At 42.2% G+C, this 17,177-nt stretch overlaps 1 protein-coding gene across 1 annotated transcript in view; it reads right to left on the bottom strand.

Annotated features, from left to right (window-relative positions):
• The window catches only part of cacna1g (calcium channel, voltage-dependent, T type, alpha 1G subunit), a 250,441-nt gene that overhangs the window by 152,875 nt on the left and 80,389 nt on the right, over positions 1–17,177 (bottom strand). Inside the window, exons 4-8 of the mRNA XM_034107161.2 lie at positions 15,245–15,401; positions 9,214–9,508; positions 8,487–8,579; positions 5,154–5,994; positions 2,655–3,019 (exon numbers count right to left, since the gene is read on the bottom strand). Coding sequence (XP_033963052.1) covers positions 2,655–3,019; positions 5,154–5,994; positions 8,487–8,579; positions 9,214–9,508; positions 15,245–15,401 — 1,751 coding nt within the window. The remainder of the gene's footprint in view (positions 1–2,654; positions 3,020–5,153; positions 5,995–8,486; positions 8,580–9,213; positions 9,509–15,244; positions 15,402–17,177) is intronic.

Below are 17,177 nucleotides of genomic sequence, written 5' to 3'. Positions count from 1 at the left end.
CGGGTCTGCCTGCCAGAGACTCTATGTGGGGGAAACGCGCAACGAGATCAGCCTCAGAATTAAACAACACCAATATCGAATTAGAGACGGGGACGGCACGAGCGTTTTATACAACCATTTTAAACTCCATGGCCTCCAGAGTGTGCAGTCTGTGGGCCTGGAGAGCAGCAGCGGCTGGAGCACGGGCCAGAGGCGAGCGGGGAGCGGAGGTGGATCCATCGCCTGGGCACCATTGACCCGGGCGGACTAAATGAAAAATATAATTGATGGGTCCGCCTCCCACCACTCAACATGTTTTAACCTGTGTGATCTCCTCTCCCCCCGGGTCTCTCCCCTGCAGGTGGGTGATTTGGGTTCCCTTCTCTGCGGGTGTGTCAGCCTGCTTTAATCCGCCCTCCACGTATTTTAGCACTTATATTTATTTATTTATTAATTATTTATAGATCCTCCTCATCTGGACTTTTTGTATTGGTGTGCTACATTTTTATCGCATGTTTTCAGCACTATCTTAATTATCTTAATGGTGTTCATATTTATGTTTTTATTACTTCTTACATGTTTTATAATTTTAAATGTATTTATGTGTATGTTTTTATCTGAAAATGATCAAAGCCACATGAGGAGGGACGCTTTTATTTGTTTATTTATATTTATTTTAAATTATTTGATTACCTGGAGGCTGGGAAACCGCCCGCAGGGAGGAGCTCTTCACCTCCCTGCCACCCTTTTAATAGAAAACGGCTACCCTTTGGAATCTTTTAAACTTCCCGACCTCGATTTGAATGGTTTCTGTTTTTCAGTGACATCCAGTTCATTATATACGATTTTACTAACCCGGTGTGCCTTCCTTCATTTTATTATTATTAGTTAATTTTAACACTCCCTTTACTTTTTAAATCATATTACTGGGGAGAATGTTTTAATTATTTATATTTGTATCATTGCACTTGTGTTTTAACTGCACTCACACTTCTATGCACGGCTTTTACTAATAGAACTGGATTCACTTTTAAATGGGCCATTTTAGATCCCCCTCTCATTTTAGGTATTTTACAGATTCCATTGGGACAAGCTCCACACACGCACACACACGTAGATACACGCACGCACGCACGCACACACACGTAGATACATCGATACACGCACGCACAAACGCACAAACGCACACTATGTTGTTGCAGCTTTGAAGATACTTTTCTTAAGACTAAGCAGGTTGAATTCACACGGCTGATCAAAATGCTCTCCAGATGTGGTTTAGTCGATCACATATCCTTGCGATGTGTTGTGCTTACATGAACACCTGATCTGGATCAAGCCTCCCTGATACGGAGTGTGTGATACGGAGTGTGTGATACGGAGTGTGTGTCAGCATCAGGTGTAAACTGGGGCAAAGAGAAACACAGGTAGACTTCGAATGAGCCAACGGGGCCTTCCTCACCCGTTAAATCACTCTCTCTCTCTCTCTCTCTCCTCTCTCTCTCTCTCTCTCTCTCTCTCTCTCTCTCTCTCTCGCTCTCTCTCTCTCTCTCTCTCTCTCTCTCTCTCTCTCTCTCTCTCTCTCTCTCTCTCTCTCTCTCTCTCTCTCTCTCTCTCTCTCTCTCTCTCACATGGCTGCAATTACGCTCGTGTAAACAAACGAGGCCGGAGAGAGACATCGGGAACTCCAGTTGGGCCTTTGGGAGCTGCTTCGCTTCCACAGTCACAGGGAGTCACCGAGGATCCATAATACCGTCCGACAGCCATCCATTCGTCCCACAGCACTTTATGAATGACCTCAATGGAGCGCCATGCAACAGCTCCCCAGACACACACTTTGCTAATGAGACACACGCTTTGTGTCGACTCACACACTTCCCCGAGCACTCTTTAGGTTGACTGTGTGGTGTCGTCTCAAGTCGCTCACTGATGCTGTGCTACATAGGTGGCAATAGCCGCTGTGAGCTAGCTACCTAACGAGCGAGCTCTTTCTTAATACCGACTTTAACAAATAACTTATTTGTCAAATGTCGATTGACAGTGCGGTTTACACAACTTTAAAGACAGCGGTCTGGTTCCAGAGTCCCACACAGTCTCATGAGTCCAAGGGTTAAAGGCATATTAACTAGCTAGCATGCTACGATATTTCGGAGGGAAATCCTTACAGACTAGACAATTCGCCCGATACAATTAACGTAGGCTTCTTAAGACACCAGTATAGACTTAAACAATGTACAAAAACAACATGTATGACCTGTATCGCGCTGTCTAAACCTATGTAAAAGCAATTGCTAACATTCACGATCGCAGCTAATTAGCTAATTAGTTAGCTCGCTAGTTAGCTCGCTAGCAACGATTGTTTGTCGTACCAAATACACACTAGTATACTGGTACGTTAGTTGAATAGTAAAACAAATATATAACTTTGATTTGTGTAGTGCAGGGTTTAACTTCAATACTTTCTCAGATCAGGTCTGAAGGGTTTCTTGCATCGCGGCAGCAACACGGACACATATTTAGTAAATAAACAAACAAACAGTCGCTGAAGACAATATGTTCAAATCCTATGTCCGTTACTAGCGCACCATCCGTACACACATCGTACCGTTTTGCCTTACGCACATATGCACTGAAAACAAGCAAATGTACAAAAATGCCATGGAAGACGAGTCACCAACCTGCTCGTGGTACTCGATCCCCATGCTCAGAGTGTTGATCAGGATGGCGATCATAATCCCTCGGCCGAAGTACTTGCTGTCCACGATCTTCCTGAACGTGTCGCACACCAGCCTCCAGAAGCGCACCACCTTCCCGGCCGTTCTACACAGCCCGTGCTGCTTCTTCTTGGGCCGCCGGCTGTCCCTGCGGTCCCTGCGGTGGAGGTCCTGGGTGAACTCGTATATTCCCTCACTGTCCGAGTCTCCGTTGCCGCCCTCGTTGGCCAGAGCTTTGGCGCAGTACGGGCAGCTCTCAGGGTCGAAGGTCAGAGCCACCGTGTCCGCGGCGCTGAGGTCACAAACCGACAGCTGGCCGGAGAGCTGGGCTGCAGCCGAGGGAGAAAGGAAAGGTCAGACGGAGACCAATGGGAGGGAGATAATTGACAGCGCAGTTAACTTTATAAGAAACACACAACGGTCAGACGGAGAGAAACAGAAGGGGAATTTTAGCGAAATGCCACACGTTTTAAGATGAAATATTTAAGGTGAATGATGGAGAGAACGTGCACTCACACATGAAGTGAACACGAGGGTGTCAGACAGAAGAGGATATTTGTAGGTATGGTGTGTTTGCATGTGCCAACATCTTCTCTCGGGTCCTTGTAATCTACTTCAGAGCCGCTCGAGAGGCTGCATCGTGGATTAAGATCTGTTGTTTTCTAATATATCGAGAGCTACCCAATCTCCAACAGTTACGTGTATCTGTGTTAGTCAAATGGTGCGTCCATGAAGCCTAATTACCCCGATGTGCTACAAGAACGTTTCCTGAGCATATTTAATTAGGGTAAAACTTTAAAATGCTTTCCAATGTTATCGTTATTCAGAATAAATCTGCAGTGAACATTTCAGGATAGTTGCTTGTGACTCTTTGATGGGCTGTGTGTGCTAGATTAGATAGAGTTTTATTGTCTCCCTTAGGAGAAATTTGTCTTGGGCATCGAGATAATACACATAAAAAACATTCAGGTCAATCAGTCATAGATACAGAACAGAGATCACATATATCACATGGCAAAGAAACAACAAGAAACATACAGGACATGCTAGGAGTAACGTTTCTACGGGGCGGTCGCCAGCATTTCCACCGTGTGCAGAACCTGCAGAGACCTGGCCTGGCTTCAGCTGATCCAGCTGCCTTTTAGAAGCTGGCCGGCGCAGTGAACTGGCAGCGAGCTCTGACATGAGGGATTAACATCCATCGAGCGTAATTAGCACTCGTGCTGCCTCTCACGGAAAAACCTCCAACTCTGGACGGTGTCACAGTGAGAGGCTTGATCACCGCCAATCGATACTGCAGCAAATGGATGGTTGTGGAACATGGAACGCTTCCAGTGGCTCGTCACTCGACCTGCTCTAACGCTGATATGGATGGGCCTTGACTCTCCTGTTGTTTTAAAACACGGTTTCCCCTTCCAGGTTTCTCCTCTCAATGGGAATACTCAGGAAGCAAGCTTTCCTCCGCAGCAGAAAGAAAAACATCGAGCTAATCAGAAACGTTTAGAGTTTGGAGCAGCAGTAGCTCAGTCAGTAGGGACTTGGCTCGGCAACCGAAGGGTCATCGGTTCAAGTCCCGATAGGATACCGTACAGAGGGCGGACTGGTAGCTGGATCACAGTCTGCAACGGGAAGCTATCAAACCCTCAAACAGGAAGCTATCAAACCCTCAAACAGGAAGCTATCAAACCCTCAAACAGGAAGCTATCAAACCCTCAAACAGGAAGTTATCAAACCCTCAAACAGGAAGCTATCAAACCCTCAAACAGGAAGCTATCAAACCCTCAAACAGGAAGTTATCAAACCCTCAAACAGGAAGCTATCAAACCCTCAAACAGGAAGTTATTAAACCCTCAAACAGGAAGTTATCAGCCCTCAAACAGGAAGCTATCAAACCCTCAAACAGGAAGTTATCAAACCCTCAAACAGGAAGCTATCAAACCCTCAAACAGGAAGTTATTAAACCCTCAAACAGGAAGTTATCAGCCCTCAAACAGGAAGCTATCAAACCCTCAAACAGGAAGTTATCAAACCCTCAAACAGGAAGCTATCAAACCCTCAAACAGGAAGTTATTAAACCCTCAAACAGGAAGTTATCAGCCCTCAAACAGGAAGCTATCAAACCCTCAAACAGGAAGTTATCAAACCCTCAAACAGGAAGCTATCAAACCCTCAAACAGGAAGTTATCAAACCCTCAAACAGGAAGCTATCAAACCCTCAAACAGGAAGTTATTAAACCCTCAAACAGGAAGTTATTAAACCCTCAAACAGGAAGCTATCAAACCCTCAAACAGGAAGTTATCAAACCCTCAAACAGGAAGCTATCAAACCCTCAAACAGGAAGTTATTAAACCTTACTTAGTGTTTGTGTCCGTCAAGAAACCCGCTGTGTATAATATTCTGTGTGTGTGTGTGTGTGTGTGTGTGTGTGTGTGTGTGTGTGTGTGTGTGTGTGTGTGTTCTACCTGTGGCAGTGTGTGTGTCCACCAGGCTGGACGGGCGTCTCTCCTCAGGTGGGATGTTGAGGTTGAAGCTGATGTCGGTCAGAGTGCCGGCGGCAGCGCTCGCTCGTCTCGACTCGGCGAGCGCTCGGGCCTGAAGCGCCGGGTAGTTCTTCGGCGCCGGACCCGCGAAAGGTACCGAGTTCCTCTTCATGGATTTGGACATTGGAGCCGGGGCGACTGGGAAGGAATGAGATGTCGGGGGAGGGGTACAACGGAGAGTTTCCGCGTGGAAAACACCGACGACTGAAGACACATCGGGCGCGGGATTGGACGAAGTCGCCAGGTTCGTATCGGACGTGGCGGTCGTTACTGATGTCGTTGCAACGAGCGTGCCTCCATTGTTGCTATGCGCCTCCACGTCTCTCCCCTCCCCGCGCCGGGCGCCCCTCATGCTGCCGTTCCCTAAATGGTAGTGGTGGTGGCGGTGGTGGTGTAAGTGGTGCTGATTGGACGCCACGTGATGAACGGTAACCGATCCTTGTCGCGAGGGTTTTCTTCTACTTCTCTTGCTGCGTTGGGACTCGGTTTCTTGCGGCGAGGCGGCGATGTTGACCCCGGCACGTCGAGCGAGGTGACGGACGACATGCGCCGTCTGTCTCGCTCCCTTTCGGATCACGTGCACCAGGTAGTTGAGCAGCTCCTCGTAGCAGGACCCCGGCTCCTGCAGAGAGCCGAGGGTGCTGGCGTTGGACAGGAAGCGGATCCGCTGCTCCTTCATCAGCTGACTCTCCCGCTGCTTGGTCTCCGAGAACTGGGTGGCGATGACCACGAGGCACAGGTTGATCATGAAGAACGAGCCGATCTGAGGACGGGGACATTAGTTAGTGTCCTGTCCTCTACGCACTGTAACGAGGACATAGTGTGTGTCCTCTACACACTGTAACGAGGACATAGTGTCCTCTACACACTGTAACGAGGACATAGTTAGTGTCTTCTACACACTGTAACGAAGACATAGTGTCCTCTACACACTGTAACGAAGACATAGTGTCCTCTACACACTGTAACGAAGACATAGTGTCCTCTACACACTGTAACGAAGACATGGTGTGTGTCCTCTACACACTGTAACGAAGACATAGTGTCCTCTACACACTGTAACGAAGACATAGTGTCCTCTACACACTGTAACGAAGACATAGTTAGTGTCCTCTACACACTGTAACGAAGACATGGTGTGTGTCCTCTACACACTGTAACGAAGACATAGTGTCCTCTACACACTGTAACGAAGACATAGTGTCCTCTACACACTGTAACGAAGACATAGTTAGTGTCCTCTACACACTGTAACGAAGACATAGTGTCCTCTACGCACTGTAACGAGGACATAGTTAGTGTCCTATACACACTGTAACGAAGACATGGTGTGTGTCCTCTACACACTGTAACGAAGACATAGTGTCCTCTACACACTGTAACGAAGACATAGTGTCCTCTACACACTGTGACGAAGACATAGTTAGTGTCCTGTCCTCTACACACTGTAACGAGGACATAGTTAGTGTCCTCTACACACTGTAACGAAGACATAGTGTCCTCTACACACTGTAACGAGGACATAGTTAGTGTCTTCTACACACTGTAACGAAGACATAGTTAGTGTCCTCTACACACTGTGACGAAGACATAGTTAGTGTCCTCTACACACTGTAACGAAGACATAGTTAGTGTCCTCTACACACTGTAACGAAGACATAGTTAGTGTCCTCAACACACTGTAACGAAGACATAGTTAGTGTCCTCTACACACTGTAACGAAGACATAGTTAGTGTCCTCTACACACTGTAACGAAGACATAGTTAGTGTCCTCTACACACTGTAACGAAGACATAGTTAGTGTCCTCAACACACTGTAACGAAGACATAGTTAGTGTCCTCTACACACTGTGACGAAGACATAGTTAGTGTCCTCTACACACTGTAACGAAGACATAGTTAGTGTCCTCTACACACTGTAACGAAGACATAGTTAGTGTCCTCTACACACTGTAACGAAGACATAGTTAGTGTCCTCAACACACTGTAACGAAGACATAGTTAGTGTCCTCTACACACTGTGACGAAGACATAGTTAGTGTCCTCTACACACTGTAACGAAGACATAGTTAGTGTCCTCTACACACTGTAACGAAGACATAGTTAGTGTCCTCAACACACTGTAACGAAGACATAGTTAGTGTCCTCTACACACTGTAACGAAGACATAGTTAGTGTCCTCTACACACTGTAACGAAGACATAGTTAGTGTCCTCAACACACTGTAACGAAGACATAGTTAGTGTCCTCTACACACTGTAACGAAGACATAGTTAGTGTCCTCTACACACTGTAACGAGGACATAGTTAGTGTCCTCTACACTCTGTGACAAAGACATAGTTAGTGTCCTCAACACACTGTAACGAAGACATAGTTAGTGTCCTCTACACACTGTAACGAAGACATAGTTAGTGTCCTCAACACACTGTAACGAAGACATAGTTAGTGTCCTCTACACACTGTAACGAAGACATAGTTAGTGTCCTCTACACACTGTAACGAGGACATAGTTAGTGTCCTCTACACTCTGTGACGAAGACATAGTTTGTGTCCTCTACACACTGTAACGAAGACATAGTTAGTGTCCTCTACACACTGTAACGAAGACATGGTTAGTGTCCTCTACACACTGTAACGAAGACATAGTTAGTGTCCTCTACACACTGTAACGAAGACATAGTTAGTGTCCTCTACACACTGTAACAAAGACATAGTGTCTGTGTCCTCTACACACTGTAACGAGGACATAGTTAGTGTCCTCTACACACTGTAACGAAGACATAGTTAGTGTCCTCTACACACTGTAACGAGGACATAGTTAGTGTCCTCTACACACTGTAACGAAGACATAGTGTCTGTGTCCTCTACACACTGTAACGAGGACATAGTTAGTGTCCTCTACACACTGTAACGAGGACATAGTTAGTGTCCTCTACACACTGTAACGAGGACATAGTTAGTGTCCTCTACACACTGTGACGAAGACATGGTTAGTGTCCTCTACACACTGTAACGAGGACATAGTTAGTGTCCTATACACACTGTAACGAAGACATGGTTTGTGTCCTCTACACAATGTGACGAGGACATAGTTAGTGTCCTCTACACACTGTAACGAAGACATAGTGTGTGTCCTCTACACACTGTAACGAGGACATAGTTTGTGTCCTGTCCTCTACACACTGTAACGAAGACATAGTTAGTGTCCTCTACACACTGTAAACGTGTTCAATCATCAGCACGAGGAACTTACGATGATGAGGAGGATGAAGTAGATGAAGTTGTAGAAGGAGTGAGCGTCCATCACGAAATACATGATGTCCACCCAGCCCTCCAGAGTGATCACCTGGAGAGGAGGGAATAAAGAAAAGAGAAAGCTGTTTTAGAATTGCTTTTATCAATTGGTATATTAGTTATTATATTACATATCATAATTATTTTTACATTATTTTTGTATTTATTAAACTTTAATATTGAATTATTATGATTTTTATTTTTGTATCGCCCATTCTTACTTTAATGTCTTATGTTTATATAAATGTTTTGGTTATTTCATTCTAAAATGTAGTAACTTTTCCCAAAATGAGATATATTTATTCTATTTCATTTCCTCTTGATTATTTTACTTGAACTTCTTATATTTACATAAATATTTGTATTTTATTTTATCTTTTGATTGCACATTTTTACTTGAACTCCTATTATTAATAAAACAATTGTAATATTGTTGTTGTATTTGTTCTCTCTTTATTGCAAATGTTTCTATAATTGATTTAGTTTATTTCATTCTTAAATGGAGCAACTATCCTACCCCAATCATCCTGGAATAAATAAATGAACTATTCTGTATTACTAAACAGAAAGTGCAGTTATTTCAAAATAGTACAATTCTAGAGTAAATTATAAATCTCCCCTTTTCTCACAAACTCATTCCCTTTTTGCCCCACTTGCCCACTTGCCCACTTGCCCCCTCTCCTCACCTGGAAGATGGCGATCCAGGCGTAGCAGATGTTGTCGAAGTTGATGGCTCCCTTGAAGGGGTTGATGGAGCCGGCGGAGCAGTTGGTGTAGTACTGGTTCCAGTTCACGCAGGTGGTGTTGTCCGTGCTGTTGTGGGACAGCATGTCCAGGTTGCACTGCAGCCCCCCCTCCTCGTACAGTTTGGGCACCGAGCCGCAGTCCCTCATGCCGTTCTCCCGTGGCATCGAGCAGATAAACGGGTTCTCGTCGTCGTTCTCCGTGTGGTAATATTTCTCCAGGTCCACAGCCACAGGGCTTCCGGGAAGAAGAAGAAGAGGGTATATCAGGGTGAAGCAAACAGACGTACACCGCTCTCCAGAGCAGATTCATGTATCGAGAGAAGTCGACACAATTCAGTTAAAATCATGGATCATTTTGAGGTAAATCTGTATTACCGTACTTTTCGGACTATAGGCCGCGACTTTTTTCCCCATTTTTTTTGTACAGCTAGCGGCCACTAGGGGACCTCCTACATCTATGGGTTTTACAGGTAATATTAACCACCTTTAACTCTATGGGCTCTCTGGCCGGTCCGCGCCCGCCACCTTTAAGAGGCGGGCTCCAGCAGGAAAAGCTGGAGGCCGGAAAAGAGTGAGACAGGTAGCGCGCCAAAGTAAAAGTGGAACCGAGAGACAGAACGAGAGCAAGACAGACGGACAATTTAGCTGCTGCGGCTTATATGCAGGTGCGCTTTATAGTCTGAAAAGTACGGTACTTAATGTTCTCTTTACTTTCAAAAGTTACAATTCATATCCCATTTATGACTATAAATAACTTGTATTAAAGAACATGTATGTGTCAAATAATAGATAATGGCACAGAGCAGAATATTCTCTATACACAATAACAATGTTAAAATATGAAGAAAGAAAATGCTTTCTGTTGCGAGAAGTGTGTAAATGCTTTGATATAACACATATTTAAAGTGTAATCTTTCTAAGGAAGAGAACATCGTATTGGTATTGAATTAAACTTTGTGTTAATAAGAAGAGGAATATGTTATTTTTTGGAAGTAAATCTGTTCGATCATATTTTCACATTTTAAAGCCATTGAATTTACAGCACCGAGTAATCACATTGAAATTACGTATACCAATTTTCAACAACTCATTCATAATTTTCTTTTCCAATGTTCACAACGTCAAGAATCAAATCCTCACGTTTCAAAAATCAGTTGCAAAGACACAATGTATCAAATTCAGATCAAACATCTGGGAACCTGAGGAAAAGCAATTGATTCTAGATCAAGTCAAACCAACATCAAATTATCAATGTTGTCATGTAGTATCTCTTTGTAGTCGTTGTGTATCTCTCTGTAGTCGTTGTGTATCTCTTTGTAGTCGTTGTGTATCTCTCTGTAGTCGTTGTGTATCTCTTTGTAGTCGTTGTGTATCTCTTTGTAGTCGTTGTGTATCTTTCTGTAGTCATGTAGTTTCTCTTTGTCTTGTAGTTTCTCTTTGTAGTCATGTAGTTTCTCTTTGTAGTCATTGTGTACCTCTTTGTAGTCATGTAGTTTCTCTTTGTAGTCATGTAGTATCTCTTTGTAGTCATGTAGTTTCTCTTTGTAGTCATGTAGTTTCTCTTTGTAGTCGTTGTGTATCTCTTTGTAGTCATGTAGTTTCTCTCTGTAGTCGTTGTGTATCTCTTTGTAGTCATGTAGTTTCTCTTTGTAGTCATGTAGTATCTCTTTGTAGTCATGTAGTTTCTCTTTGTAGTCATGTAGTTTCTCTTTGTAGTCGTTGTGTATCTCTTTGTAGTCATGTAGTTTCTCTTTGTAGTCGTTGTGTATCTCTTTGTAGTCATGTAGTTTCTCTTTGTAGTCGTTGTGTATCTCTTTGTAGTCATGTAGTATCTCTTTGTAGTCGTTGTGTATCTCTTTGTAGTCATGTAGTTTCTCTTTGTAGTCATGTAGTTTCTCTTTGTAGTCATTGTGTATCTCTTTGTAGTCATGTAGTTTCTCTTTGTAGTCGTTGTGTATCTCTTTGTAGTCATGTAGTATCTCTTTGTAGTCGTTGTGTATCTCTTTGTAGTCATGTAGTATATATTTGTAGTCGTTGTGTATCTCTTTGTAGTCATGTAGTTTCTCTTTGTAGTCATGTAGTATCTCTTTGTAGTCGTTGTGTATCTCTTTGTAGTCATGTAGTTTCTCTTTGTAGTCATGTAGTATCTCTCTGTAGTCGTTGTGTATCTCTTTGTAGTCGTTGTGTATCTCTTTGTAGTCATGTAGTATCTCTCTGTAGTCATTGTGTATCTCTTTGTAGTCATGTAGTATCTCTCTGTAGTCATGTAGTATCTCTCTGTAGTCATGTAGTATCTCTTTGTAGTCATGTAGTATCTCTCTGTAGTCGTTGTGTATCTCTTTGTAGTCGTTGTGTATCTCTTTGTAGTCATGTAGTATCTCTCTGTAGTCATGTAGTATCTATTTGTAGTCATGTAGTTTCTCTTTGTAGTCATGTAGTATCTCTTTGTAGTCGTTGTGTATCTCTTTGTAGTCATGTAGTATCTCTTTGTAGTCATGTAGTATCTCTTTGTAGTCGTTGTGTATCTCTTTGTAGTCGTTGTGTATCTCTTTGTAGTCATGTAGTATCTCTTTGTAGTCGTTGTGTATCTCTCTGTAGTCATGTCGTTTCTCTTTGTAGTCGTTGTGTATCTCTTTGTAGTCGCTGTGTATCTCTTTGTAGTCATGTAGTTTCTCTTTGTAGTCGTTGTGTATCTCTTTGTAGTCATGTAGTATCTCTTTGTAGTCGTTGTGTTTCTCTTTGTAGTCATGTCGTTTCTCTTTGTAGTCGTTGTGTATCTCTTTGTAGTCGCTGTGTATCTCTTTGTAGTCATGTAGTATCTATTTGTAGTCGTTGTGTATCTATTTGTAGTCGTTGTGTATCTCTTTGTAGTCATGTAGTATCTCTTTGCAGTCGTTGTGTATCTCTTTGTAGTCATGTAGTATCTCTTTGTAGTCGTTGTGTATCTCTTTGTAGTCATGTAGTATCTCTTTGTAGTCGTTGTGTATCTATTTGTAGTCGTTGTGTATCTCTTTGTAGTCATGTAGTATCTCTTTGCAGTCGTTGTGTATCTCTTTGTAGTCATGTAGTATCTCTTTGTAGTCGTTGTGTATCTCTTTGTAGTCATTGTGTATCACTTTGTAGTCATGTAGTATCTCTTTGTAGTCGTTGTGTATCTCTTTGTAGTCGTTGTGTATCTCTTTGTAGTCATGTAGTATCTCTTTGTAGTCGTTGTGTATCTCTTTGTAGTCATGTAGTATCTCTTTGTAGTCGTTGTGTATCTTTCCGTAGTCGTTGTGTATCTCTTTGTAGTCATGTAGTTTCTCTTTGTAGGCGTTGTGTATCTCTCTGTAGTCGTTGTGTATCTCTTTGTAGTCATGTATTATCTCTCTGTAGTCGTTGTGTATCTCTTTGTAGTCATGTAGTTTCTCTTTGTAGTCGCTGTGTATCTCTCCGTAGTCGTTGTGTATCTCTTTGTAGTCATGTAGTATCTCTTTGTAGTCCTCTTGTGGAATTCTTCACTGTCTTTGTGTCTCATTAAACCTATTTTTCAGGTCTCTTTGTGTTTGTATTTCACTTTCTCTTGATTTCTACGCTGTAGGAATGAACTTACTCACATCAGGAACACCTCACACTCTCTTATTTATGTTTATATCTTAAAATCTGATTCACAGCCAACACTTATTGGTTTGATGAGCTCAGTATGAAATGATTTATCTCACCCCAAAATGACGCATGGGATATTTCTCCTCACATCCATCAGTCTAATAAACTGTCAGCGCAGTAAACAGCTGCTGCTGAAGCACTACAATATGCAGCAGGCATTAAAACAAATGACTCAGACGCCATCCGTCGAAAGACCTCTCAGATACAAGAAGAAGACCCAAGCTCCTCTTCGCAAAGCCATTATGAACCTTACATGACAGCAGAGTCGTCATACATCCTATAGAGAAATGAATAAGTTATAGGGGCTCGTGTTCCAGGGGGGCTTTTCTCATTATTCCAGGGCTTGTCACTTTTTCATTCATCATTATGAGACTCTATAACCTCCCTGTGTGACCTACTTTAAGACAGGGTCAAGGTTTTATTTAAAGGTCTACCTTGAGCCTCGTGCACAGCTGTTTGAAGTCACATATGGGTTTATTTCAGCTCTAATAGGACGATAAGTAAATCCAGCCAACGTTTGAAATGGATAGGTAGGTTTTTCAAGGCCAATGCAGGCGTACATACCGGCTCTTATTGTGCAAAGACACTGAGCTCTTGTTCTGTCTTTTTCAGTGAATCTTGCTTTGAGCATAACTACAAAGAGATGCAAGGCAACTTCAAAGAGACTCACAATGACTAGAGAAGACTCAAAAAGACAACAAAGAGATACAAGACAATGCATAAAAGGAAAAAAAAATGTCGAAGTGGTAACTATAAAAACACTCACAATAACTACACAACAGAACAACAGCTTGAAGACTCACTCCTGCACCACTCTACAGCTATATAATTTTCCGCTTCGTAAAATTATAAAATACGGCGAAGATATACAAATGTAATGTCGGCCACATTCAATTGTTCGTACATTTGAGCGTGCGAAATAAACCAAATGTTTGAATTAACTTTAAGTCATCGTATCTACGGTTTTACTGGGTCAATTTGCATGAAACATAGACTGGCATAGAGTCCTAAGGGCAGAGATGGCAAAAGTACACATCTATTTTACTCAAGTAGAAGTACAGATACTCGTGTTTAAAAATACTCTGGTAAATGAGAGAAGTAGAAAGTACAGGTATTTGAGTTCAACACGTGAGAAGTAGAAAGTACAGGTATTTGAGTTCAACATGTGAGAAGTAGAAAGTACAGGTATTTGTGTTCAACATGTAAGAAGTAGAAAGTACAGGTATTAGTGTTCAACATGTAAGAAGTAGAAAGTTCAGGTATTTGAGTTCAACATGTAAGAAGTAGAAAGTTCAGGTATTTGAGTTCAACATGTGAGAAGTAGAAAGTACAGGTATTAGTGTTCAACATGTAAGAAGTAGAAAGTTCAGGTATTTGAGTTCAACATGTAAGAAGTAGAAAGTTCAGGTATTTGAGTTCAACATGTAAGAAGTAGAAAGTACAGGTATTTGTGTTCAACATGTAAGAAGTAGAAAGTACAGGTATTTGAGTTCAACATGTGAGAAGTAGAAAGTACAGGTATTAGTGTTCAACATGTAAGAAGTAGAAAGTACAGGTATTAGTGTTCAACATGTAAGAAGTAGAAAGTTCAGGTATTTGAGTTCAACATGTGAGAAGTAGAAAGTACAGGTATTAGTGTTCAACATGTAAGAAGTAGAAAGTACAGGTATTAGTGTTCAACATGTAAGAAGTAGAAAGTTCAGGTATTTGAGTTCAACATGTGAGAAGTAGAAAGTACAGGTATTAGTGTTCAACATGTAAGAAGTAGAAAGCACAGGTATTTGTGTTCAACATGTAAGAAGTAGAAAGTACAGGTATTTGAGTTCAACATGTGAGAAGTAGAAAGTACAGGTATTAGTGTTCAACATGTAAGAAGTAGAAAGTTCAGGTATTTGAGTTCAACATGTAAGAAGTAGAAAGTACAGGTATTTGTGTTCAACATGTAAGAAGTAGAAAGTACAGGTATTTGAGTTCAACATGTGAGAAGTAGAAAGTACAGGTATTTGTGTTCAACATGTAAGAAGTAGAAAGTACAGGTATTTGAGTTCAACATGAGAGAAGTAGAAAGTACAGGTATTTGAGTTCAACATGTGAGAAGTAGAAAGTACAGGTATTTGTGTTCAACATGTAAGAAGTAGAAAGTACAGGTATTTGAGTTCAACATGTAAGAAATAGAAAGTACAGGTATTTGGGTTCAACATGTAAGAAGTAGAAAGTAGAAAGTTGTCAGAAAAATAAGTAGTGGAGTAAAGTACTGATACCAGAAAATGTACTTAAAGTATTTGTACCCCACTACTTCCGTTGAGTTAGTACACGTTTGACTCACATGGAGAAGTTTCCCAGGAAGCAGCGGTTTCTGAGCAGGCCGGCCCACAGCTGCACGCCCACGATGCCGAAGATGAAGAAGACGAAGAAGCAGAGCAGCAGAACGTTCCCCAGCATGGGCAGCGTGTCCAGAAGCAGAGTCACCAGGATCCGCATACCTGAGGAGGAGGAAAGAGGACGAGCGGGTCAAACAGACAATACATCCAGTACATGTGTGACTGTAGGCATATTGTACCGTATGAAATGTATAATATGAATAAAGTAAGGTATGTTTATTTTTTCGCACATTTTCAGACACAGAGGCAATTCAAAGTGTTTACATCATCATTACCACTTAATAAGAAGACAACAATGAGTAGCAAAGCATCAAGTTTTAAAGCTGACATGAGTGATTGCTATATTACTTAATTGATATGAGTACTATACCTCGAAATTACCCCCGTTAACATTACCTTGTAATTGGAGTGGTGTAAAAAGGAATTCAGATCTTTCTTTTAAAGTAAAAGTACAAATACCACAATGTCAAAAGACACTCTGTTTCAACCGACTAACAAAATAAGTATAATCAGCGAAATGTGCTTAAAGTATTAAAGGTAACACATACCCAATGCAAATGAAACTATACTCAAAATAATTCAAAAACCTCAAAATTATAAAATAAATAATTACAAAATGTTACAGACGTAAATATATTTTCTCTCAATCATTCAAAAAGCTACTAATTAGATTAAAACAAATGTATAAACTGCCTAACCACTATATTGTTGTAACACTATCACGGCCCGTCCACACAGCGGCGTTGAAGCTTCCAACGCTTCTACCCATTCACTGCGAATGGGGTGACGTCACTTTTAGCCAAACTGCATTGTGGGAAGCGCCGTGGAGCGTTGCTGGCGTGGCTCGCTGCAAAAGTTGAGCAATGTTCAACTTTTGACGCCTCGACGGAAGCGTCAGCCAATCGAATCGTATGCCAGTACAAGCTCTAGCCAATCAAACCGCTGCTTGTGTGTCAGGGGCGGGAGATTCATGTGATTGGTTGTTGGTCGAGTTTCAGACACGCCCGCCGGCAAGCGTCAAACTCTTGAGTCATTATATTTTATTGTATTATTTTAAGTGTCTCTTAATTTACAGCCAATCGCAATGCCTCATTCGGGCCTGTTGCAACACATGTACTGCTCAGAAGAGGCTATTTAATTAGATAGAATAAAACACTTGCAGTCAGGACACTTTTTACAGTTCAATACATAATGAAGATACACGGTAGAATCAGTACGAATCAAAGTGCATTAGTTATTAGTTAGTTAAACGGCTTAACGAAGGACTGTCGAAACAGACTCATCCACTGTTAGAAGGTGAAGAGCAGTGCCGTCAGCACAGGTAAACAATACCTGGCTCTCCACACACACAAGTGATTCACGTCATCCATTGGTCAAGAGAAAGATTTACCACGGGGAAGACGAACACACTGCTACCAATAAGCAACAGACAAAGCTGATGGTTGTGTCTCTCTTGGTCTAGTGGGATGAGTCCATCACAAGTGATAAGCCGATTGTCACGGTTGGGGGAAAATAGGACCCAAATGCAGATTGAGGAGGAAGCAGGTTTCAAAAGGAAACAAAAGGCGAGCTTTATTTTCAAAAGCTGAACAAAAACAAGAATCCAAGAACAGGTACGAGGTAGCATCCAAACAAAGACCAACACGAAGGGAGACATGAACGACACATAATGAACCAACACAGGCAGAGACTAAATACAGGGAGGGGTAATCACGAGACGGGACACAGCCGGGCGGGGGAGGAGAAACACGAGGGCAACAGGTGAACACAATCAGACAATCAGACACACAGGGAGACTGACGACAGGGAGGAGAAACACGAGGGCAACAGGTGAACACAATCAGACAATCAGACACACAGGGAGATTGACGACAGGGA

The sequence above is a fragment of the Pseudochaenichthys georgianus genome, chromosome 19 (genome assembly GCF_902827115.2).
Source record: "Pseudochaenichthys georgianus chromosome 19, fPseGeo1.2, whole genome shotgun sequence".
In the NCBI taxonomy this organism is placed as follows: Eukaryota; Metazoa; Chordata; class Actinopteri; order Perciformes; family Channichthyidae; genus Pseudochaenichthys; species Pseudochaenichthys georgianus.
This window is presented reverse-complemented; position numbering and strand designations above follow the sequence as displayed.